This window comes from Miniopterus natalensis, chromosome 3 (assembly GCF_054644295.1).
Source record: "Miniopterus natalensis isolate mMinNat1 chromosome 3, mMinNat1.hap1, whole genome shotgun sequence".
NCBI classification, from domain to species: Eukaryota; Metazoa; Chordata; class Mammalia; order Chiroptera; family Miniopteridae; genus Miniopterus; species Miniopterus natalensis.
In genome coordinates, this window is record NC_142083.1 from 61535285 (window position 1) to 61561283 (window position 25999).

A 25999-nucleotide genomic window follows, 5' to 3' on the forward strand; every position below is an offset into this window, starting at 1 on the left:
GCATTATTGTAACATACGGTAGAGAGTTGACCCCCATCTCAGCAGTAGGAAGTCATGAAGCAATTTGTTTTACACTGTGGAGTCTTAAAGATTCCGGAATTGGTTACACTAGAGACCTTTGGATGATGGCTAAAAGCAAGAAGATTGAAAATTTATTAAGAAGTTGGTGGAGACTCCAGAACTTCTCTTCAGCTCTGCATAGCTGGGTGACTATTCCTTTTCAGTCCAAGCAAAAGATGAGTTATTCGAAAGAGTAAAACAATGGAGCTTTGGGTAGAGTAAGCCTATAATTGAAGTTGGAGGTACCATACTAAAAACTAAATTAAGTGAAAATTTACTTACTAAATGCTGAAATCTTCACTGGCATCCAGGCTTACAATATAGGCAAGTTTCTGGAAGCAACTTCTCTATGAAATATGACCACACCCTCGCCCCCAAAAGAGATGGAAAGACACTAATAGTGGAGGAATCCTCAATAAAACAATGTAGCCAGGCCACCCTACAGGATAGCTGTAGTTGACAAACTGCATCCCTCAGGCGTAGAGTTTTACTTAACCTTTTCTTAGGTAGCCCACTCTTAAATATGCATGGAGAGCTAAAGACCCCCAGCATGTTAAGAAAGTTTCTAATGAGAGAGATTTCATGGAAACATATTATGCAGGAAGAAGAAAACTTTTTTAAAATATATATGTTTTTATTGATTTTAGAGAAGAAGAGAGAGGGGGAGAGAGATAGAAACATCAATGATGAGAGAGAGTCACTGATTGGCTGCCTCCTGCACGCCCCCAACTGGGAATCGAACCATGATCTCCTGGTTCATAGGTTGATGCTTTACCACTGAGCCACCCCGGCCAGGCAAGAAGAAAACTTTTAAAAAATAAAACTAACATTAATATTCTCAGATAAAAGATAATGCATCCAAAAAGCAAGAAAAGAATGGTATATAAAAGGGACATTTGGAGAATTTAAAAAAGAATTGTTGGCAATTAAAATTGTGATAGTGAAGTGAAAAACTCACTAGAAAGGTTAGAAGACAAATTCCTTCGAAAGTAGAACAAAAAGATAATGAGATGGAAAATAGAAAAGATGAGAAAATCAGAGTATCATGCAATAGGAGTGTTCAATATCCAAATGAAAAGGAATTCCTGGAAGAGAATGGAGAAATTCTCTGACACCCACACTGGGTGTCCTACAGTTCAATTCAGTTTTGACACTACCCAGAGCTAATGAAGACCCCACAGGGTAAAGTCATTCACGAGACAACCTTCACTTAAGGCACCACTTGCAAGTTTTCAGTGTCCCTAAACCCCCTTCACTTTGCCCACCTTGCTATAAATTTCACCCCAGATGGGTATACTGCAGTGTAATTCAGTTCTGAAACTACCTGAAGTTAGCATAGACCCTACAGTTTAGGGCAGAATCCTTTGCCAGACTGCCCCCATTTCAGATGCCAAGGCACCCAGCTTGTTACAAATTTGGGGCTTCCCACAACCCCATTAGATTTGATAATGCATTAAAATGACTCAGAACTCATCAAAAGTACTACACTGACAATTACAGTTTTATTATAAAGGATACAGATTAGGAACAGCTAAATGAAGAAATACGTAGGGTAAGATCTGGAGAAGGTGCGGAATGGAGGATGCAGAGCTCCCATGCTCTCTCCTCGTAGAATCTGGACATATCACTCTCCCGGCACCTAAGTGTGTTCATCAACCACGAAGTTCACTGAGCTTTGGTGTCCAGAGTTTTTATTAAGGCTTCATTACATAGGCATGCTTAATTAAATAAGTGGCTATATGATTGAACTCAGTTTCCAGCCCCTTCCTCTCCCTGGAGGTCAGTCTGGCCCCGAGTGTCAATGCTCTAGTAATGTTGTTGGCTTTTCCAGTGATTACCCCCTATCCTGAAACTTTCTAGGAGACCTTGAGTCACCCTGTTTGCACAAAAAAATCAAGAAATTCCAAGGGTTTTTGAAGTTCTGTGCCAGAAAGGAAGAGACAAAGATAATATATATTTGATGTTATACCACACCAACCTATAAATTTACCTCTAGTCAAACTGCCTATTCAATTTTAAAGTAGAACACATTTTTAGATAGGCACAGGTTAAAAAATATGTATTTTTCATATACCACTTTCTGGAAGCTATTAGAGTATATAGTTAAACTAAATGAAGATGTAAAGCAAGAAAAATGAAGATTTGGGATCCAAGACAGGAAATACAATTATAAGAGAAAGAGATGAAAACCCCCAGAAGGAAGATAAAGGGAAGTTGTAAGACAAATTTTAAAGTAAGCAGTCTATATTGGAACAGTTGAGAAGATTCCAGGAGAGAGAAATCTAAGAAGACAAAATCAGTAGACTACTTAATGTTTTTTAATTTATTGAAAGGAAAAGAAATTGACACAGTAGGAGAGAAACTGATGATGTTGCCCAGAGTTGCTCAGCAATTGAGCATCAACCTATGATCCAGGAGATCACGGTTCGATTCCCGGTCAGGGCACATGCCTGGGCTCGATCCCAGTGGGGTGTGTGCAGGAGGCAGCCAGTCAGTGACTCTCTAATCATTGATGTTTCTATCTCTCTCTGTCCCTCTCCCTTCCTCTCTCTGAAATGAATAAAGATATATTTTTAAAAATTTTAAAAATAGAAACTGATGATGTCATAAATACATAACAAAATACACAAAGCAAAAACTATAACCTTTAACACCATGGATGGAAAGAAATTGTAAAGAAAAACAATCAGAGTACACCACCTGTTAGCCATGATTAGAATTTAATAGTCAAAATAATGTAAATGGTGAAAAATTGATCTTAACTGTAAAGCAATATTGGAGGGATGGAGGAACAGGATAAATGTGGTGTTGAGGGTGGGGTAGTGGTAAAAGAGAACCCAGTTCTCTTCTTACATAATGGGAAGTCAATAAATAATGCATTCAGCTGAAAATTGTGAAATAGCAATACAAGCAGGTTATTTAGAGATAGGTAAATGTCCCCTCACCCCCAGAAAAATTCTCTGAAAGAGGTGAAATGTTTGCCTTTAGAGAGTAGGAAATGGGACAGGGCAGGCAAGCATGAGAGACCTCTGTTTATTGTCAGGAGTCTTTAGAAATAATGATTATTTAAACTATATATGTAACTGTGATAACAGGAAAGCATTTTAAAAAGAGCCAAAGCCAAAATTTAGATGTTTATACTTATCTTCCTCTATAACCCAGATTGACTCAATAATTATGCCTTGATGATGATGATTAGTAAAGAACTTGAGAGGTGCTTAGAGACAGCAAAAACATTAGAAGCAGTACATGCTGGGAAAAGTCATGTTTAATATACTATCATTAAGTACAAGACCAAGCAGTGGGAGTAAGAGGAAGGTACTACTTCAGTGGAACACAAGTGCAGTATATTAATATCTGCTACAAACTGAATGTTAACTGGATCTTGTGCATATCTGTCAGCCCTGCAACTAAATATCTGAAAATTGGTTTTGATCACCATGCAGAAGGATGGGGGAGGGTAGTATAACTTAGAAGACCATCCCCTCAGCTGTTGACAGCCACTGAATTTATGCACTTCTCCCCTTGTTTATAGGTGAATAAAAAGAAAACCAACATGGGCCTTAAGTAAACCATTGCTGAGTCAGGAAAAGAGATAGTATCTGGGTGGCTCAAAAAAAATAAATTTTCAGGAAGTATTTTCTCTTTAAGTCAACTACAGGAAGACCTGTCTCTGTGCAACAAGAGCAGAGTCATACAGAAACAGAATGAAGTGGCATCAGGATGAAATGTAAAGGGAAGTGGGTAAAGATGAACTGAAAAGATTTTTTTTAAAAGCTGAATAAAAATCCACATTGGAAAATAAAGAACAGAATTGTTGCTAAGAAAAATTTGCTTAGTATTTAGGGAAGAACTGGAAAGTTTTGGATACACAGCCAGATTCAGACTCACATCACGGGCCACATGGGAAAAAAAGAGAATGCATAGAATGAAACATTACTACCTTTTTCTAAATATAATTAGTAAAAATATGAGGAAGCATTTATATTTAAAAATGTTTACAATATACAAAATAGTATTCACACTTTGATCCCATTTTTAAAAGGATACATGTGTGCATGAAAAATAATTTGACAATGCAGATAGATATCCTTAATGCCTCCTTGTTTTCCTAGTTTGGCCTTTTGTTTTGAAATTTTTAATAACTGTGTACAGCTTTTATAATGAGAGATATGTTTGTATACAAAACAAATTGACGTCTTCTTATCACCAGCACATTTTTCTACCCATTTACCCATTCCAAGAGTATTTGCTCAAACGTACAGTTCTGTTTTAAACCAAAAATGTGGCCCGGCCAGCATGGCTCAGCTGTTGAGCATCAACCTATGATCCAGGAATCACAGTTTGATTCTTGGTCAGGGCACATGCCTGGGTTGTGGGCTTGATCCCCAGTAGAGGACGTGCAGGAGGCAGCCGATCAATGATTCTCTCATCATTGATGTTTCTATCTGTCCCTCTGCCTTCCTCCTGAAATCAGTAAAGATATATTAAAAATAAACATAAACCAAAAATGTGTAGACACATCTATACACAGGGAAGACAATTGTTTATAATGTTAAAAGTATAATTTTTGAAGGAATAGAGTCCAGAAGTTTATTAGCATATTTATTCTTTTTTTTTTTTTGAATACTCACCCAAGGATATTTTTCCCATTGCTTTTCAGAGAGAGTAGAAGGGAGAGAGCGGTGGGGGGAGAGAAAGATCAGTTGGTTGCCTCACACATGACCCCACCGGGGCTGGGGATTGAGCCTGCAACCGAGGTATGTGCCCTTGACTGGAATTGAACCCGGGACCCTTCAGTCCGCAGGCTGATGCTCTGACCGCTAAGCCAGACCAGCTAGGATTTATTTATTCTTTTTAAAGAATATTTTCATCTATGCCTGACTTTTTAATGTCTTAGGAACTTTGGCTTCAGTATATCTGAATTTGGAATATGTGGAAAAATGTATTTATTAAGTAGGCAGTTTTAAGTACAATAGTCATATTCCTAAAAGCAGTTTAACTGGCTGTCTTAAGCCAATATAAACCAAATATTTGTAATATAAACAGTAAGTGTCCATTTTGCAATGGTGATTCTTAAGGACAAAACAAAAACTCTCTCTGCTCCTTTTTCAGTTTCTTTGCCATTGTTGTATGCAGTTTTCTGGTTGTTATGACCCCTTTGGCTTTCCAGTGTAGTTTACCTGTGTTTTTTTTTTTCCTTAATCAAATGTATTACACTATTTATTTTATTTTTCAATTACAGTCTATATTCAATGTTAGTTTGTATTAGTTTCAGATATACAGCACATTGGTTAGACAATCATATACTTTTATAAAGTGTTCCTCCAGATATTTCCAGTACCCAGCTATCACCATACATAGTTATTACAGTATTATTGACTATATTCCCTGTACTTTACATCTGCTTTAGTTTACATTTACTTTACATGCTAATGCTTTACATTAGTAGTTATTTTGTAACTACTAATTTGTACTTCTTAATTTCTTCACCTTTTTCACTCAGTCCTCCAACCCCTCCCCCCTGGCAACCATCAGCCTGTTCTCTGTATCTATGAGTCTATTTCAATTTCGTTTGTTTGTTTTGTTCTTTAGATTCCACATATAAGTGAAATCATATGGTATTTGTTTTTCTCTGACTGTCTTATTTTACTGAACATAATAGTACATTCATACTGTTAAAAATGGTAAGATTTCATTCTCTTTTATGGCCGACTAATATTCTGTTATATATATAATAGTACATTCATACCGTTAAAAATGGTAAGATTTCATTCTCTTTTATGGCCGAGTAATATTCCGTTATATATGTGCACCACAGCTTTTTTAGCCACTTGTCTATTGGGCGCTTGGGTTGCTTGCATATCTTGGCTATTGTAAACAACGCTGGTATGAACATAGAGGTGCATATATTCCTTCTGGTTGGTGGTTCAGGCTTCTTTGGATATATACCTAGAAGTGGAATTACTAGGTCATAAGGCAGTTCCATTTTTAATATTTTGAGGAACCTCCATACTGTGTTCCACAGTGGCTTCTCCTATCTGCATTCCCACCAACAGTGTTCAAGGGTTTCCTTTCCTCTACATTCTCGCCAGCAGTTGTTGTTTGTTGATTTATTGATGGTAGCTATTCTGACAGGTGTGAGGTTGTATCTCATTGTGGTTTTAATTGGCATTTCTCTGATGATTATTGATGTTGAGCATCTTTTCATACGTCTGTTTACCTATCCTCTTTGGAGAAGACTACATTTTATTTTAAAAATAATTTTTTAAGAGACTTTCTTTTTCAGTGAGCAGCACTACATTTTATATTTTTGCTTGATATCTTCTGCTTTGAGTTAATGCTACTGTTGTCTTTCTAGCTTTTTAAATTTTGCTGTTTGAAGTTTCTTTATTCCATTATTGTCATTCTTCTAATAGAGATCAGAGGGAGAATCTGGAAAATGGAGAAAACTGGGGATTCAACACTTAAAAATTAGTTCATATGCATTGTAGACAAGAGAAGATTTCTGCCAAATAATTTATCCACCACTGAGTGTATTGCTTATCACATTGTCTTTGCCTTACTTTCTAACAACTCTGGTTTAGCATCTAGATGCTGGACATAATTTAAGGGGTGTAATTTATTGCACATGATTTAAATTCCAAAAGTTACAAAAGGATATATGAGACAGCCAGTGCCACCACGTATTTGTGTATTCTTTCTGACAGGTTATTTAAAGAACTTTGAGGAAAATTGTACCATGGTTTTTAAAAACTCTAGATAATGGCCAGTGAGAAATATTTATTAAGATCCTATGCAGAGTACTCTTACAACTCATTACTAAGGGACAAAAGATTTGAATAGACATTGCACCAGAAAAAATGTATGTATATATAAAATAAATGCACAAAAATATGCTTAACATCATTAGTATTAGGGAAATACAAATCAAAACCATGAGATACCGTTTCACATCCATTAGAATGTCTATAATCATAAAGACAGTACTACGCATTGCAGGTATGTGAATAAATACTGTGTTGATAAGACTGTAAAATGGTACAGTCACTTGGAAAATAGTTTGACAGTTCCTCAAAATATTAAACATAGAGGTACCATGTGACCCAGTAATTCCACTTCTAGGTATCTAAGAGATGAAAATGTTTGTCTACACAAAGACTTTAATTTGAATGTTTATGGCAGTATTATTCATACTAGCCCTAAAGTAGAAATAATGCAAATGTATATATACCTCCTGGTGAATGAATACAAATGACATGCAAATGTGGTATATCCTTATAGTGGAATACTGTTAGGCAATAAAAAGAAATAAATTGATGATACATACCAGAGCATGGATGAACCTCAAAAACTTGCTAAGTAAAAGAAGCGAAACCTGTAAGTCCACTTATTCCAGTTGTAAGAAATATCCAGAAAAGACAAGTTTATAAAGACAGAAAGTAGTCGCTTGGAGCTGTGGGAGTAATGAGGATTCACTGTAAATGAGTACAAGGGACCTTATTAGAAGGATGAAAATGTTCTAAAACTGAGTTATGGTGATGATGCTCGGTAAACTTACTGAAGATCATTGAATTGTACACTTAAAATGGATGAATTTTGTGGTATGTAAATACCTCAACAACAAAAATACATTTTAGTCCCAGGCTAGAAGACTTTAGGTAAGTTATCTCGCAACAATAGAAATGAGGAAACTACTTAGATTATTCTTTCATAGGGATCAGAAACAGCCTCTTTGCCTTCAGTGTTAGCACTAGTTTTACACAGTGTTCAGGGAGTGCAGGCAGGCCTGTAGCCTAGGATCAGTGAAAGAATAAAAGGAAGTAAATAGGAAAGGAGGGAAAAGATAAAGGTAGTAAGTCTTAAATATTAGGTTGGGCTTTGGAATCAGACTACCTGGGTTGTGATCCCAGCTCTGGCTCTTATTTACTAGGTATGTGACTTAAAGCTAGATATTTGTCTTCCCTATGTCTCAGTTTCTTCATCTGTAAAATGGACTTAGTAATTGTACCTACCTCACAGAGTTATTATGAGAATTAAATTAATAGATGACAAGTGATAAATGCATATAACATTTATGCTAAGTGGTAAGTGATCGGTATGATACGTGCTAAAAATTAGATTTTTTTTAACTTGATCATCATCGAATGGGCCTGGCCGTCCTGCATGCCTGTGGTATTTGTCTGGATCCCCCATTCTCCCTCTGTTGGAAATAACTATTTCAACCCTTATCTCCCTCCCTCTAATAATTCCACCTTCTCCTTCACAGAGAAAACAGTAGCTATCGTAGAAACTACCTCTCCCTCCTGCTAGGAAGCATTTTGCCTTCCTTCTTCCTTCCTGCACTTTGGATTCTTAACGCCTGCCTTCTCAGGAACTTTTTACTCATCTCTTTTCTCTCAAATATTTATCTTCTTCCTCTTCTATGGCACCTTTCCATTGGCATTTACACAGGCTCAAAACTTATGTTTAAAAATATAAAATGAAACTTCCTCAATCCCACCTCTCTCTGCAGCGGTCTTTCTTCATGTATCCCCTTCCCTCCCTCATTGTCTTTCCCAATCCCCACTCCAAAGGTGTTTGTAGACTCCAAGTCTACATTTTCTCCCCACCATTCACTCTTAATGTAAGCCAGTCTAATTTCTACTCCTATAGTTTCGCTAATATGTGACTTTTATATTGTGAATTAAGTTGACATTTTCAGTTTTCATCTTGACACTTCTCACATTACTGAATACTTCCTGTTGTTTGAAATACTCTTCTCTTGGCATCCAAGATGTACTCTTTTGGTTTTTCCCCACCTCTTTGGCCTTTAAAGGCTCATGTTCCTTTATGTGACATTAATTGTAGGCATTCCTTAAGGCTTATTCCTCTTTTCTGTGTATTGTCTCTCCCTAAGAGCATCTCATTTGTGCTTAGGGCTTCAGTTATCATTTGTATTCCTATTGGCTCTCAAATTCATTTTTCTAGCTCTGAGCTCCAGACTCCTAAGTACTCGTGCCTACTTAGGCATCTCAAAGGCACTTTAAATCCAGCATATCTAAAACATAATAAATGATCTCTTTCTAAGCTCTTCTTACCACCCCACGTCCTTCAGAAAACCCTTATCCTCTGTAAGTTATTACCTATCTCTGTGATTGACATCATCATTGTTAAATTGTATGAGCTAAGGAACATATGAGTAATTCTTAACACCAGATCTCTTCCTCCATTCACCACATCCAGTCTATCACCAAGTCCTTCAGATTTACCTCTATGTCTCCACTTCTTTTATCTCCATCACTGCTTCCCTAGAGCAAAGCACCATCATCTCACACTTAATTAATACATTATTAGCCTCCACACTGATCTCCTGTTTCCTATTTAGACTATTTAAAAATTGACTTTAAAAAATCAATTTCCACACAACTTTTCTCATTAATATACTAGTATTAGTTGAGTGTTATCTGAGAATCACACAAAAATGCAACAAAAATCAGTAAATTATTTCACTATCTTTTTGTTCTACCCTCCACACCATGATTCTCTGACGTACTAAACCAAGCCATGCTTCCTTACACCTCAGCTTCTTTGCATATGATCTTCTGTTTACCTAAAAAACATCATCCTCTACCTCTATCCCCTTTCCTAAATCTCCTGTTTATTCTTCAGATATCAGTTCAAACAGTATTCCTAAGAGAGCTCTTCCCCAGACTTCCAGACCATGTCATTCCTTCTGTTATATATTCTTAAAACAACTTGTACCCTTCTTTCAGAGCACTTGCCAAAGTTTTAACTTTAGTGTTATTTCTCTCATTATTTGATAGTATCCCTGACCGGGCTAGATGCTCCAAGAGTGCATAGAACAATGTCTGCTTTTACTAGTGCTGTATTCCTTGTCATATAATGCAAGTAACTAAAACAGCAGGTGCTCAGTACTTTTACATTGACATCTTCAATGTTACTGTCAAATCTTTGTGGTTTTCTAGGGTTTTGATTCATTTTGTTTCTAGTTTGACTTTGTATGTCTCTACTTTTGTTGATTCTGTTGAATTTTATAGTGTCATTTTCAGATGGTACTATTTTTTCTTCTATTTCCGAATTATTGGTGCTACTTCACTTTTAGACTATATATAACAATACTAGTTTATTGATGGATATGTTGTATGTGGATTAATTTTTAAGTTACATTTTAAATGGTCTAGAAAAGCTTGATGTTTAAAGAAGTTCCAGTGGAATCCATTTTGTAAGACAACTATCCACTATCATGTCACATTTTTCAAAGTATAATTTTTATTTTGGAGTGTCATTTTCCTAGAGTAATCACAGTTGTAATTGTTTCTATTAAAAAAGGCAGAATTATTTTCTTTGATTCCGCAGTGTTATTTTTAGAAAGCTACTGCTTTATACTGGATATAATTTATCTTGAAATGGCTGCTTTTACTGGATATAATCTGTCATTTTCATTTCATATAATCTGTCATTTTCATTTCATACATAGAAAAGGTTTTTAGTTTTATGTATATCAGAATCTAAGATCTTACCTATTTGTTTCTTGATTTTTATTAGCATGTATATATATATTCTGTTTATAAGTATACTTACACAGGAGGTATTTATAAGCTTAAGTAATAGTTTGTGTTGAATTTGCAGCTCTGTTAAATGACAGAATCATGTGACCTTGCAGAAAAGACTGTTATTTGTTCTAGTTGTATTCCTGATAGTGATGTGAGCACAGCTGGTGGAGGATGGTGTGTCTGTGAGTCTCAGAAAATCCTTTGTCTCATGCAGCTCTAATGCTCAAGGGACACACTTCACTTTGCTCTTACCAAAATAGTCAGCTGCCAACCATGCTGGAGGTTATGAAGTCTGAACTGCAGTTCCATGCCTTTGTAAACCTGTATAATTGATGCATTCAGAGCTTTAAAACAAGAAAGGAAAAAAGCTGTGAGCTAAAAAAGCCTACACCATTTTTGTATGTAATGATGTTAACTCCGTATTAACAGAGGTCATCTCAGAACAAGCATGAAGCTGGCTCACATGAAGCTGAGCGGCAGAATGAAGGTCAAGGAGTGGCAGAAATCAACATGGCAACTTCTGGTAGTGGTCAGGTAAATAAATTTTTTTAAATTAACTATTTAAATATTTTAAAAGAAATATGAGATGGTCCTCAGAATGATCTGTCAATCTTGGATATCTTCAGAAGAATTCGGTACCAAAATGCTATCATTTTTCTTTATTACATCTAACAATGTTTTCAAATTTCTAAATATATTTTATAGTATAAATTGTGTGTTTCTGTTTTAGTCTAAAATGATTGGTATGAATAGAGTTTTTTGAAAAACACTAAGCTGCATTTTGATTATATGTGTGATTTGACCTAGTTATTGCTTGCATTGAATAGGTTTGCTCTTTCTCTAAGGCTTTCTTTGCGAAGACATTTTTATGCTTTTAAAAAATGATCACAAGGACTTTATTATAGTTCTTGTTTTCTCTTGTACTCCAAGATTACATAAATCTCTAGAAATCAGGACTTATCTTTGAAAAGATGATTCTAATGCCAATAAAAAGTAAAGAGACATAGCCTAGTGATGTTAATTTATTATCACATCATTTTTAGCAACATTATGAAGGTTAACTTTATTTTTTTCTAATATAGAATTGTTATCTGCCATCAATTTTTTTATTAGTTTTTTTGGATGCATCCTAATATGACAGAATTTTTCTTTGGGGTGTTCTGTATGCTCCATATTGTTTCAGTGAATATTTTTATGCTGTAAATGAATGTTTTTTTTAAAAAAATAGAATTCCACTAAGTTTGTTTAAAGGTAATTTTCCTACTGTTGATATAAACTATTTCTTTAGTGTCTATAGGTTATTTTTGATATTATTTATTAAAAGGGGGCATGCTTCTGTTCATTAAAATGTAAAGCTTAAAATGTCTCATACTTAAGTATTTACATTTATTTTACTAAGTTAAAAACAAAGAGATACTTCATTTTAGTATTACTAGTTAGCATTGTAGTGGGGAAAACTCTTAAGTTATGGATGATAAATTAGTGCAAAAGAAATTATATTTAAGTAACATATTTGAGTTACTTCTTTGTTGTTTAGGGAATTATTTGGGAAGCTTATGTGTTTCTACACATATGTAGAAAAAAGGAAAGTTCCTTCTTGACAGAAAAAAATTCTCTGCTTAGGATTAAATTTACCATTGATGCTTTGGGTCATATTTCCATTATTATATGCTTTAAAGCCTTACCTATCCAATCATCTGGGTATCCATTTGAAAAATAATAATTGAATCCTTATCACATTTCTTTCATCAGAATTAATCCTAAATAGATTAGATTTAATGTCAAAAATAAAAACTGTTGCCCTGCTGGCATGGCTCAGCTGTTGAGCATCGACCTAGAATCCAGGAGATCGTGGTCAGGGCACATGCCCAGGTTGCGTTCTTGATCCCCAGTAGGGGGCGTGCAGGAGGCAGCTGATCAGTGATTTTCTCATCATTGATGTTTCTATCTCTCTCTCTCCCCCTCTCCCATCCTCTCTCTGAAATCAATAAAGACATATTTTAAAAAATGAAAACTTAAAAATATTAAAAGATCAGAAGAAAGTGTGGGTAGAATTTTTATAATCATGAAGGAGGTATGAAACCATAAAAGAAAGAATCAGTAGGTTTCACAGAAAAACGTAAAACTTCAGTGTGCCATAGAATCATAGCAAGGTTACATAGCAAACAAAAACCAAGATCACATTATTTGAAATATTTGTAACACGGAAAAAGTTAAAATTCAGGACATATAGAGTATCTATAAATTAACTATTTTAAGACTGTTAAAACACGGGCAAAAGACATGAACAGGAATTAAAAGGAAATAGAAATGACTTGTGAACACGTGGAAAGATTATCAGTTTTATTAATAATGATGTATAAATATAAACTACAACCAAAATGAGATATTTTTGGAGGCCATTAATTGGCTAAGGTCAATAACACTCAGCGTTGATAATACTTAACAGGCATTCTCATATGCGGCCTCTATTTGTATGAAATGGAACAACCTTTCTGAACAGCAATTTTGTAATATGTATCTAAATTTATAATGTGCCAGCTCATAATTTACCCTAATGAGGTAATCAGTCAAGAGTGCTCACACATGTTTGAAGAGATTCATCATCATATTATTTATAATAGTAAAAAACAATAACTGGAATGTACATTAATCAATAAATAATTAGTTAAATTTATCAGTCAACTGTGGATAAGTGGTCAAGTGGCTCTGGAGTCAGCAGACCTGGGATTAAATCCCACTCCCCCACTAACTAGCCAAGAGACTAAACTTAGACAAATAAACTCTGAGTTTTAGTGTTTCCTCTTCATAAAATAAGATGATATAGTTACGAGAATTAAATGCAATATGCACTTAATATAATCCCTGGCATATAGTAGATAGTCATTAAAGGTAACGTTGTTATTAATAACTAGTAATAGGATTTTTTTATTATTGATTTTAGAGAAGAAGGAAGAGAGAGAAACATCCATGTGAGATAGAAACATAGATGGGTTGCCTCCCATACCCGCCCTGACTGGGGGATCAAACCTGTAACCTGCGTGTGTGCCCTGGCCTGGAATCGAACCATGACCCTTCAGTGCACAGACAGGCTCCAACCAACTGAGCCATACTGGCCAGGGCAGTTATTTTTAAAGAAATAAATACTTTGTACCAGATACTGGAAATAGAGAATTGAAGAAGACAGACACTCCCTAGCCTCATGGAACTTACATGGTACATCCATGTAAATGTTTAAAATGACATTACATCTATTTATACAGAGATCTAACTTTTGTTTTAGCCTTCAGCCTTGCCTTTTCTAGTATATTCTTCAAATTTTAATCAGAGCGATCCTTCTAAAACACAAATTTGGTCATATCACTTATTTGTTTAAGTAATTCAGTGGCTATCCACTGTCCATAGAATAGTATATAGGTTCTTTATGATACCTGCTCTTCCAGCAGTGTTTCTGTTTGCCCTGTTTCTCTCTACTCACTCAGCTCAACTTCTTCACATCATTAAGTATGTCCAGGCCTTCCGTGTGATGTTCCCTGGGCCTGGAACTCTCTTCTACTTCAGTTCACTTGTATGTGTTTTACTCATCCTTCCCCTCAGTTTTAAATGGCACTTCTTTCAGGGCATTTTTCTTGTTCCCACCTCCCTGAAATAGATAAAGTATTCTCAGGTACTTTTTACTGTTGTTCTCACAGCATTTAACACAATTTGTTGGTTTAATTCTCTACCTGCCCTTTTAAAGTCCTTTAAGCTGAACTATATTGCACTTGCTTACCATTGTACCCCAAACAACTGGCAGATAGTGTTTAATAAATGCTTGTTGAATATTGACAAATGTTATTAACTTAGAAAAATAATTATAACATACTTTGCTTTTAAAAAGACAAGTATTGCCCTAGTTGGGTGGCTCATTTGGTTGGAGCATTGTCCTGTGCACCAGAAGGTGGTAGGTTTGATTCCTGGTCAGGGCACATACCTAGGTTGTGGGTTACATCCCTGTTGGACATGTATGGAAAGCAACCAGTGTTTCTCTCTCACGTCAATGTTTTTTTCCTCTCAAAAATCAATAAAAAATTTTCTCTAGTGAGGATTTAAAAAAAGATTTAAAAAATAATAAAAAGGCAAGTATTGTATGATTTTTTATATTATACATAGTATGTAGACACGTGTTATGTGCATAGAGAAGTGTTGGAAAAATGTTCTTCAAAATGTTACCAGTGTTATCTCTGAGTGTTGGGATTTCTGTGTTTTTTTACTTTCTTGTTTATGCTTTTATGTATTATTTGGATTTTTGTAATATCATGAAGTCTATTAAAAATAGTAAATTGGGGCAAGTATTCATTCTTTAAATGATAAATTCTGATAGTGTAGTGGATTCAGTGGTGAACATTGCAAGCACATTTGGCAATATCAGTTATAGATTTTTCCACAAATCAATGTTTTATGGCATTAGTTTGGTTACTAATGCCATTTATTTGGTTACTTTCACTGTTTAAAACAATGCTACATCATATCACAAAACATTTAATGCGATACACCACATAAAATGAATGATAAAAATCATACGATCATCAGTAGATGCAGAAAAAGCATTTGACAAAATCCATCACCCATTTATGATAAAAACTCAGCAAAGTGAGAATAGAGGGAACATACCTTTACATAATAAAGGCCATTTATGACATACCCACAGCTAACATCATCTTCAGTGGGGAAAAACTGAAAGTGTTGCTCTTAAGATCAGGAACAAGATTGGGATGTCCACTTTTGCCACCCTTATTCAACATAATAGTGGAAGTCCTAACCACAGCAGTCAGGGAAATAAAAGACATCCAAATTAGAAATAAAAGAAAGAAGAAATAAAAGGCATCCAAATTAGAAAAAGTAAAACTGTCATTATTTGCAAATGACATGATAAATGAATTACTTAAAGTAGCAGGATACAAAATAAATATTCAGAAATCAGTTGCATTTTTATACACCAATGATGAACTATCAGAAGAGATATTAAGAAAACAACCCCATTTTCAATTACATCAGAAAAATAAAATATCTAGGAATAAATTTAACCAGGGAGGTAAAAGACGTGCACTTGGAAAATTATAAGACGTTGAAGAAGCATATGCTGTATTCATGGATAGGAAGGATTAACATTGTTAAAAATGTCCGTACTGCTCAAAGCAGTCTATAGATTCAACGCAATTCCTATCAAAATACCACTGGCATTTTTCGCAGAGCTAGAACAAATAATCCAAAAATTTATATGGAACCACAAAAGACCACAAATAGCCAAAACAATCTGGAGAAAAAACAAAATTGGAGGTATCACATTACCCGATATCAAACTATATTACAAGGCTGTAGTAATAAAAACGGTGTAATGGCCCTGGCCAGGTAGCTCAGTTGGTTAGAGCATCACCCATCACCTGCAATACGCCAAGGTTGCGGGTTCAATCTCTGGTCAGGGCACATACAAGAATCAACCAGTGAGTGCATAAATAAGTGAAACAACAAATCCAAATTGGTGTTTCTCCCCTCACCCCTTCCTCTCTCTAAAATCAATCAGTAAACTTAATTTTTTTTAAAAAAAACAAAACAGCATGGTACTGGCATAAAAACAGACACACGGATTAGTGGAACAGAATAGAGAGCCCAAAAATAAACCCACACTTACATGGTCAATTAATATTTGACAAAGGATGCAAGAACATACTGTGGGGTAAAGATAGTCTATTCAATCAATGCTTTTGGGAAAATTGGACAGATACATGAAAAAAGTGAAACTAGACCACCACCTTACGCCATACACAAAAATCTCAAAATGGATTAAAGACTTAATTCTAAGACTTGAAACAATAAATCTCCTAGAAGAAAACATAGGCAGTAAAATCTCTGACATTTCTCTTAGCAATATTTTTGCTGATACACCTCCTCAGGCAAGGGAAACAAAAGAAAATATGAACAAATGGGACTACATCAAACTAAAAAGGTTTTGCACAGCAAAAGAAATCATCAACAAAACGAAAAGACAGCCTACTGAATGGGAGCAGATATTTGCCAGTGATACAGTCAATAAGGAGTTAATATCCAAAATTTATAAAGAATTCATACTTAACACCAAAAAAAATCCAATTGAATAATGGGCAAAGGACCCGAATAAACAGTTCTCAAAAGAGGACATACAGATGCCAATAGACTTGAAAAAATGCCCAACGTCACTAATCATCTGAGAAATGCAAACTAAAACTACAATGAGATACTACCTCAGAGCCATCAGAATGTCTTTGATCAATAAATCAATATGCAGCAAATGTTGGCGAGGATGTGGAGAAAAGGGAACCCTCATGCACTGTTGGTGGGAATACAGATTGGAGCAGCCACTATGGAAAACTGAGGACGTTCCTCAACAAATTAAAAATGGAACTGCCTTATGACCCAGTGATTCCACTTCTGGGTATATATCTGAAAAAACCTGAAACTCTAATTTGAAAAGATAGCCCGGCCGGGCGTGGCTCAGCAGTTGAGCGTCGACCTGGGATCCAGGCGATCGGGGTTCGATTCCCGGTCAGGGCACATGCCTGGGTTGCGGGCTCGATCAATGACTCTCTCATCATTGATGTTTCTATCTCTCTCTCTCCCCCTCTCCTTTCCTCCCTCTGAAATCAATAAAGATATATTAAAAAAAAAAAATTATTTGAAAAGATATATGCACCCCTATGTTCACTGTAGCATTATTTACAATAGCCAAGATATGTAAGCAACCCAAGTGCTCATCAATAAGATGAGTAGCTAACAAATCTGTGGTACATTTATACAATGAAATATTATTTGGCCATAAAAAAGAATGAAATCTTACCATTTGCAAAAGCATGGGTGGACTTAGAAGGTTTTATGCTAAGTGAAATAAGTGAGAGAGAGAAAGACAGATACCATATGATTTCACTTATATGTGGAATCTAAACAACAAAATAAAGGAACTAACAAAATAGAAACAGACTTATAGTTGCATAAAACAGACTGAGAGTTGCCAGAGAGGAAGGGGTATTGGGGGCGAAAGGGTGAAAAAGACAAAGGCATTAAGAAGTACAAACTGCCCAGCCGAGCGTGGCTCAGTGGTTGAGCGTCGACCTGGGATCCAGGCGATCGGGGTTCGATTCCCAGTCAGGGTACATGCCCGGGTTGCAGGCTAGATCAATGCCTCTCTCATCATTGATGTTTCTATCTCTCTCTCTCCCTCTCCTTTCCTCTTCTGAAATCAATAAAGATATATTAAAATAAAAAGTACAAACTGATAGTTACAAAACAGTCACGGGGATATAAGGTACAGTATAAAGAATATAGTCAGTAGTATGGTAATACCTATATATGGTGCATGGTGGGTACTTGAAATATTGGGGGGATCACTTTGTAAAGTGTGTGATTGTCTAGCAACTATGCTGTATACCTGAAACCAATACAAAATCATATTGAATGTAAACTGTAATCGAAAAATAAAATTTTAAAAATTACCAGCAACTATTTTTAAATAGTGAAAAAGTAAAATAAAACAATTCTACATCTACTTCCAGATCCTAATGTAAATAAGGGATATTTATCTGTGGAATTGTGATTCAGTTACACCAAGATTCCTTTAACTTAATAGGATCTGCACACATGACAGCTTCTTGGGGTTTGTTTGTTTTATTATTTGCTTCAGAGACAAAAACTATTGACACTAATTGAAAACGAAAATTGATCTCTTTGACTTAAGATCACTGTAGTAGGATCGGTTAAAACTTCTATCCTGGTGCACTTTTCTCTACCACCATGTGGAAATTCATTGTACACTGTCTTTCACCTGGTTTCCTGCCTACATGCACTCTGCCAGAATGATTTTTACGAAGAGTAAATCACCCTCTTTGTAAAACTCTTTATTGGCTTCCCTTAATTCTCAGAATAAGATAATCCTTTTATTATGGCCATATAATCTGGCTCCTTCCAAGTAACTTGTCAGCTTTATGTCACGCTTTGCTCTCACCACTTCAGCCACAGTGGCCTTTGGGTACCTCATTTACGAGGCTTCCTCCTTCTGCAGCATGTGCACAGTCTATTCCTGTTTATATAGTGCTCTTTTTATCCTACATCACTCAGTTATCATGAGTTCATACGTGTCTGAGCTCAAGCGTGACTTTCTCGAGGTTTGAATAGCTCAAGCCCACTGTCACAGGTCGCCCTGGCGTGCTTCTCTTTGTTGAAGATTACCACATGTGCAGTTTTACGTTTACTTGTGTGATTATTGTGTATTTCTCCCACTAGACTATAAGCTCAGCAGGCAAGGAATCTTGTCTAAGTTTTGTCCATTTTCGTGCTCCCGCAGTCCCTGATAAAGAGTAGATAACAATATAAATATGTGTTGTTTGGAAGGACTGACATCCCTCGTAGAAATAGGGTTTCTTGATCTGTAATTATTCTCCCCTGGAAGTTAAATAGAAAGAGAAAGCTAGAAGTAAACTATACAGGTCGGATCCCTGATTGATTAGTATATAACTATGTATGGAATTCACTTATGAATTGGTTCTCAGCTTTTCTATTTCAAGTTTAAAACCAGATCTCTAGTGACAGCTAGTAAGTAGTGATGAAGTTCAACCAAGAGTGAGAAAAATATGAAATTGGTTGAAGAGCCTTTTTTGCAGCTAATAAACATTTTAAAATTTTTAGTACGGAAAACTTCAAACTTCTACAGAGGCAGACAGAATGGTATAGTAACCCACATGTACCTCGCCTATTTTGCACTCCCATTTTATTTTTGAAGAAGATCCCTCTCCCTCTACTCCTCCCTTCCTCTCTCTCTAAAATCAATAAAAATAAAAAAGAACCAGCAATAGTGTCCCTGTTACGGATTTTACTACTAGCTCCTCATTCATTTATAATTCAACAAATATTTTATGGGTACCTACTGTGAGCCTGTGACTTCCGTTGGTACCAAGAGAATACAGCAGTGAACGGAATGAGGTTTCTACCCTCAAAGAGCTTATTTCTAGCTTTTCCTTTTGAAAGGTTAAGAATTGTAGCAGAATACCTGCTAATATTGCTTTCTAATTGAACACTATTCTTATAATCATTCTTAATTATTAATGAATGGCTTTAGCTATGGCTAGTATTTGATAGGTCCCAGATATTTATCTACAGCCCCCAACTTTCCAGAGTTACATCTCATGTTTTCATATGCCCATTAAGCATTCTTACTGGATGTCAGTAAAATCAAAGGTGGTCTCAGTACCCACACTGAAAGCCATCATCTAGTCCTCGGCTTCATGTATTCATTAATGGCACCATTATATATCCATGTATCCAAGCTCAGCACTTCCAAGTTGTCCTTGACTCCCAGCATCACTTTACTCACATCCAATCAGTTAGCAAACCAATTGATTCTATCCCCTAAATACAGGGCATCTGCATTTCCCTATTCTAACTTCCTGACTTTGTGCCCTCAGAACCCCTCAACTATTAAAAATACCCTCTTCCTCATTTCCCACCTGTGATCTCTCCATCCTGTCCTCCATACTCTTTTTGAGACATAATTCTGATTGTGCCATTCTTCTGCCTAAAGTCTAGTGACTCTGTAACATCCATACCTTGAAAGCAACATCTTTAAAATGATATATGAAATTGTTAATAATTTAATCCAACCTCTATCTCCTGCCACACACCTTGTATTCTATCCATAGTAAACTGGAATACTCCATTCTCTCCATATTTATACCTTTACACAGGCTCTTCCATCAGTCTCCTACCCCAGGATTCAAGGCCTATCTTAAATGCTACATTCTATGCAGCCTTTAATAGATTCTAAGCAGCTAGTTGTTTCTTCCTGTTTTCCCTCAGTATTTAATATAGCCATCTATGATAGAACTTTCATATCAAACTGCAGTTCTTTATTTTTTCATGTCTTTCTCCAGTAGAAGTTTGAAGCAGTTCTCTCTATACCTTGAGCTCCCAGAGAACTTGCACTATACCAAATTCACAATCAGTTTTGTGGCAATTTGGAGCATTTCATTAATCAGTGAAGCTTTCTATCAATTCATATTTAACTGAATGTGGTTGCATGTCTTTGGATCTGTGAAAAAATATTACTCTTAGAATTTCAGTGTTTGGTTACTTCCGTAGTGTAGTTTAACTGTCTTTTGCAACAAATCTCTTTTTCTTCAGTTTTCTCTAAAACTTAATAATTTTATAGGTAAAAACATTAGGTTTGAGCAGTTATAATGTTCACGCTTTTAATGGTATATTTAGCTGTCTACCCTACAGGGTGCCTTAACATGAAATTAGCTATATTTATCTACAATCTAAATTACACTGTGTATAATTTAATTTGTAGGGTTCGACTACACGAATGGATCACGAAACAGCCAGTGTTTTGAGTTCTAGCAGCACACACTCTGCTCCTCGGAAGCTAACAAGTCATCTGGGAACCAAGGTAACAGAAAATTATAAGCCTGGTCACTAGTACTATGAATATTTCTCTAATTTTCATTAGATAAGTCACTAAAAACATTCTTCTTCATCTTTTACATAGAGGAGAATTCTCATCCCATCAACACAGTCTGTTAAAGAAATGACTTTTTATACAAAGAAGCACAGACAAAGGGAAAATAAGGATTATAAAAAGTGCCAAATTAGCTAGTTGGTGTTTTTTTCTCATTTATCCCCCCCATCCTTATCTACTTCTCTGCAAGTATCATAAGCCCCAGCCTCACTGACTTGCTTTCCCGAGCTCTCCCTGTGACTTTCTGCCTCCATGCCTTGCCTGCAGTGACACACACCTCCACTTTTTACCCCTCCTCAAAATGGCTGTCAGAACCTCAGCCAGCCTTCAGAACTCTACGCAGACTTTACTTCTTTGCAAAACATTTTCTGATTCCCATGGTCCTCTCACTTCCCCATGTGGTCTCTCTGCCTCCTTTGAATCACTAGTTTGCATGAAACTGGAAAGCAGAGATGGTCTTTTATGTATCATGTGCTGCATCTAGCACAGAGCCTGCACATAATGAGTGTTTAACAAATATTTATTTAAGTAGATGGGAAAATTATTGCAATTAAATGTTATCCAGTGCTGGTAAGTCAATTTTCGTAGGGTCTCTCAGATGTTAGCAAGTATCATTGGACTTGGAATAGTATATTTGAAAAGAAAATGATTTTATTATTGTTTTAAAGCCAGAGACTTTAATATTATATTTTCAAAGGATGAAATTCTAATATTACTAAACAATATATTTTTCAATAAATCTAAATAATTCCATTAATTATTTTCATAGCATACTTTATATTCTCTTTCTTTATTTTAATAATATAATGGCTCTGAGGAAAAGCATTACTGAAATAACTAATGTTGACTTAAGAAATGAATTGTAAAGTAGTCCATGATATTGTTAATATAAGACTTAATTCTTTTAGTAACTCAAAATAGCAACTGCTTGGGACCTCTGGAATGCTAGTATCTGTGCTAGGAGTTCTATGTACGTTATCTCTAATCTCAAGAACCCTGTGAGATATTATTGTTTCTCTTTTTTAAATGAGAAAACTGATAAAAAAATGATTCAGGCAGCTGTTGTGTAATTAAATTGGAATTCAACCCCAGATCTATCCAACATCGATACATAGTATTTACTATTTAAAAAATATTTGAGATTCAGCATTACTGTTGCCTGAAAACTGGCAGCAAGAATACCTTTTCCTTTTGAGGTAATTTATGCATAATATAAGACTTTCCTACACTTTTGAATGCCAGCTTCTACCCTATATATGTATTACTTCGTTTAATCTTCACAGAGAAAACCCTGTTAGGTTAATTTCTTCATTTTGCTACTGAGAAAACAGGCTCAGAGAAATCAGTGTCACATAGCTTGCTTGTAAGTGATGAAGCCAGAATTTGAAAGTCTGTTTATCCACAGTTCTATACTGCCTTCCTAAAACTTTCACATCTTAAAAAATTAGTGTGTGTTTATGCATTTAGAGTACTTTCCCAACTTAAGCACTATTAATTGGATAATTCTTTGTTTCATTGTAGTCTGTTTAGCAGCATCTCTGGCATGTACCCACTAGACACCCATAGCACTTTCTCCTGTAGTTGTGACAACCAAAAATGTCTCCAAGGCATTGCCAAAAGTTAAGAACCACTGATTTATACACATGACACATTCTTTATGTAATATCCTCTACTTTTCTGTAATAACCTCGAGCTTTAAAATGAAGCTGATCACAGTCCAAGATAACAGGGTACAGCCCTGCCTGGTGTGACTCAGTTGGAACGTTGTCCTATACATACCAAAAGGTGACGGGTTCAATTTCCAGTCAGGGCATATACCCAGGTTGCGGATGCGATCCCCAGGTAGGGTGCATATGGTAGGCAACTGATCGATGTTTCTCTCTACCCCCCCTTTCTTTCTCTAAAATCAATGGAAAACATATCCTTGGGTGAGAATTTAAAAAATTAAAAAAGGTAACAGGGTACTATTACTGTTTCCTGTTTCTAATCTGCTTCTAAGTAAATCCGTAGACTTTACTGTCAGAGATTAATTGATGCTTAGCAGTTGCTTAAAAAAAATCGTATAAGAATCTTGGATAATGATTTTAAAATGTTTTAAATTTATTAATTATAGTTGTAGATTAAAAGAAGTATAAAACAAAATTTTTAATTGTCCAGAGAATTTAGATAGACCACATTCCTCACTGTGTGGGTGAAATTAGTTGATTTTCGTTCATTATAATCAATAAATTATGACCAGCTGATCCAAATAAACAGCAGTTTAAGTATTTAAGAACCACTTTCTCTTTCAGCACTGTATACTCCCACTGCTATTATTTACTCATATAAACAAATTGGTGATGATTATATAAATTTTGAAATATTCATTGCTTCATCCTGGAAAGGGGTTTTTGTTTTTGTTTTTTGTAATGAGTTACAATAAATATCCCATTCATCGCTTCATTGGTGTTGGCTTTTGGATATTAAAGTCATAATTTTGTTTCTAAACTCATTTGGCCCACAGGTGGAAATGGTGTATTCATTGTTGTCAATGCTTGGTACTCATGATAAGGATGATATGTCACGAACTTTGCTAGCTATGTCTAGCTCCCAAGACAGCTGTATATCCATGCGACAGTCTGGATGTCTTCCTCTCCTCATCCAGCTTTTACATGGCAATGACAAAGACTCTGTGTTGTTGGGAAATTCCCGGGGCAGTAAAGAGGCTCGGGCCAGGGCCAGTGCAGCACTCCACAACATCATTCACTCACAGCCTGATGACAAGAGAGGCAGGCGTGAAATCCGAGTCCTTCATCTTTTGGAACAGATACGAGCTTACTGTGAAACCTGTTGGGAGTGGCAGGAAGCCCACGAACAAGGCATGGACCAGGACAAAAATCCAAGTATGTTCCCTGTAGTGTACATCATAGTGCATGTTACAAAACAACTGTAAAAGTTTTTAAAAAGAAAACTATCTTAATATGTTGTCTTTATGAATAGGAAGGGGAAATGCATATTAGCCATCTCCACTGCTAACAGTTTAAAGCTTAAGTCTGTTTTAAGTCTAAAATTAAGAAAAATTAACAAAGGAAATGTTATATGCACTAATATGCAGCCAAAAAAAGAACAGGAAATCAAGAGAGACTTTTAGAGTCATAGCATAGTAGATCTAGAAAGAACTTGAGCAATTATGTTGCCCATCTCTCTAATTTGATAGATGAAGTTCAGAAAAGTAACTTTACTTAGGTTTTTTCAGCCATTAGTGACCAAGCCATTATCTTTTACATTTGCATATCACTCTATTCAGTGGATACAGAGCTGTTATATCTGTTGTTATTTGATCCTCACAACAACCTTGTGAAGTAGTAAGGGAAGGTATTATCTCTATAAGATTTGCCTGTGACCTCAAAGCTAGTAAGTGGTGGAGCCAGGAACAGAGGCCAGATCTTCTGCTTCTTAACTCAGTTTCCTTCCTACTACATCATCCTGCTCCAGGCAGTGGGCCCCTATCACTGGGGATGATCAGCCACCCAGCTGTTTGTTCAGGGAGAGACCCTTAGCCACCAGCCCCTCTCCCTCAGGCGCAGGGAACATGGGAGCTGGGACCCTTGGGGACATAACTTACTTCATTCCTGTAGCAAGAACCAAAAGCAGTAAGTATATAAGGTAAGATCTTCCTTTCACCTCATATGAACACACACACAGAGAAAGGACTGTTGCACCAATCTATTGAATTGAGAAGCTGGATCGTGGGAGGGATGGCGAGAACATGACCTGTGAAGCTTTAGCAGATTTTATTTTTAGCTTAGTTATAAAGGTGAATTTACTTAAAATCTAAAAAATGTCAAGAATTTAACAACAACAACAAAATGGAAGAATCATTCTTTATATCTATTTGTCCTAGGGATGAAAACTAATAAGATACTTTCAGGGAGAACATTGTCTTTTCAGATTGTTTTCTTTGGCTGTTCACAATTATGTAATGACTAGCATTTTGTGCTCTTGATAACCTCAAAAAAGTTAAATAGAATGAATTAATATTATTACTTCTGAAAAATAGACTTGCTTTTTAAATTTTATTTCAGGTAACAAGTTTTGAAACCTTGTGCATAGTATTAAATGTGGAGGTACATTTTCTTGGATACCTTTTCTTTAAATTTTTTCTATCTAGTATCTGTCAATGTAGTAAGTAAACTTTCTCTACTAGGTTTCTCTACTACATTTGTATGCAGCAGTGTGCTTCTAACCCACACTTATGACAGTAGTTTAAATAGAAATGATAAATAAAATTAAACAGTTTTATACAAAATGTTTTTATTCTTTCATATAGTAAACAATTTTAAATTGAGTTATAGCAAAAATCTTCAAGGTTCTTCTAACAAAATTGGTCAAGGGCAGATGAGTGGTAAACATTTTTATAGAACCAAGAAAAGTCCTTTACTCATATATTCTTTCACATGTTTGTAATATTTATCTATTCAGCAAATGTTTGTTGATCCATTAAACTGTGCATTAGGATATGTTAGTGAGCCCTGTGTATTTTTTTAAATATAATAAACATATATTTTTTTTTTTTTTGAGGAAACAAAACATTATGGTTTATGTCAATTTTATTTTTTAGTGCCAGCTCCTGTTGAACATCAGATTTGTCCTGCTGTGTGTGTTCTAATGAAACTTTCATTTGATGAAGAGCATAGACATGCAATGAATGAACTTGGTAAGACAAAAATGTTTCTTAATGCCATAGAAGAATACTAAAGATTTCATCATTGTTGAAATGCAATATAAGGCCACTAACATCTATTACCAGCTGCTTCTTCCTTGTAGCAAATGATTATAGTCTGGTTTCCAGAGGAGAAAAGGTTCTAAATAACAGAAACTG

At 35.6% G+C, this 25999-nt stretch overlaps 1 protein-coding gene across 5 annotated transcripts in view; it reads left to right on the forward strand.

Annotated features, from left to right (window-relative positions):
• APC (APC regulator of Wnt signaling pathway) overlaps nt 1-25999 on the forward strand; it is a 112197-nt gene that overhangs the window by 67365 nt on the left and 18833 nt on the right. For 2 of the 5 annotated variants that reach the window (XM_016224911.2, XM_016224912.2), the window contains exons 8-11: nt 11046-11150; nt 20971-21069; nt 23642-24020; nt 25739-25834. In XM_016224911.2, the coding sequence (XP_016080397.1) occupies nt 11046-11150; nt 20971-21069; nt 23642-24020; nt 25739-25834 (679 nt within the window). The remainder of the gene's footprint in view (nt 1-11045; nt 11151-20970; nt 21070-23641; nt 24021-25738; nt 25835-25999) is intronic. The other 3 variants (XM_016224914.2, XM_016224915.2, XM_016224913.2) reach the window with 2 other exon arrangements.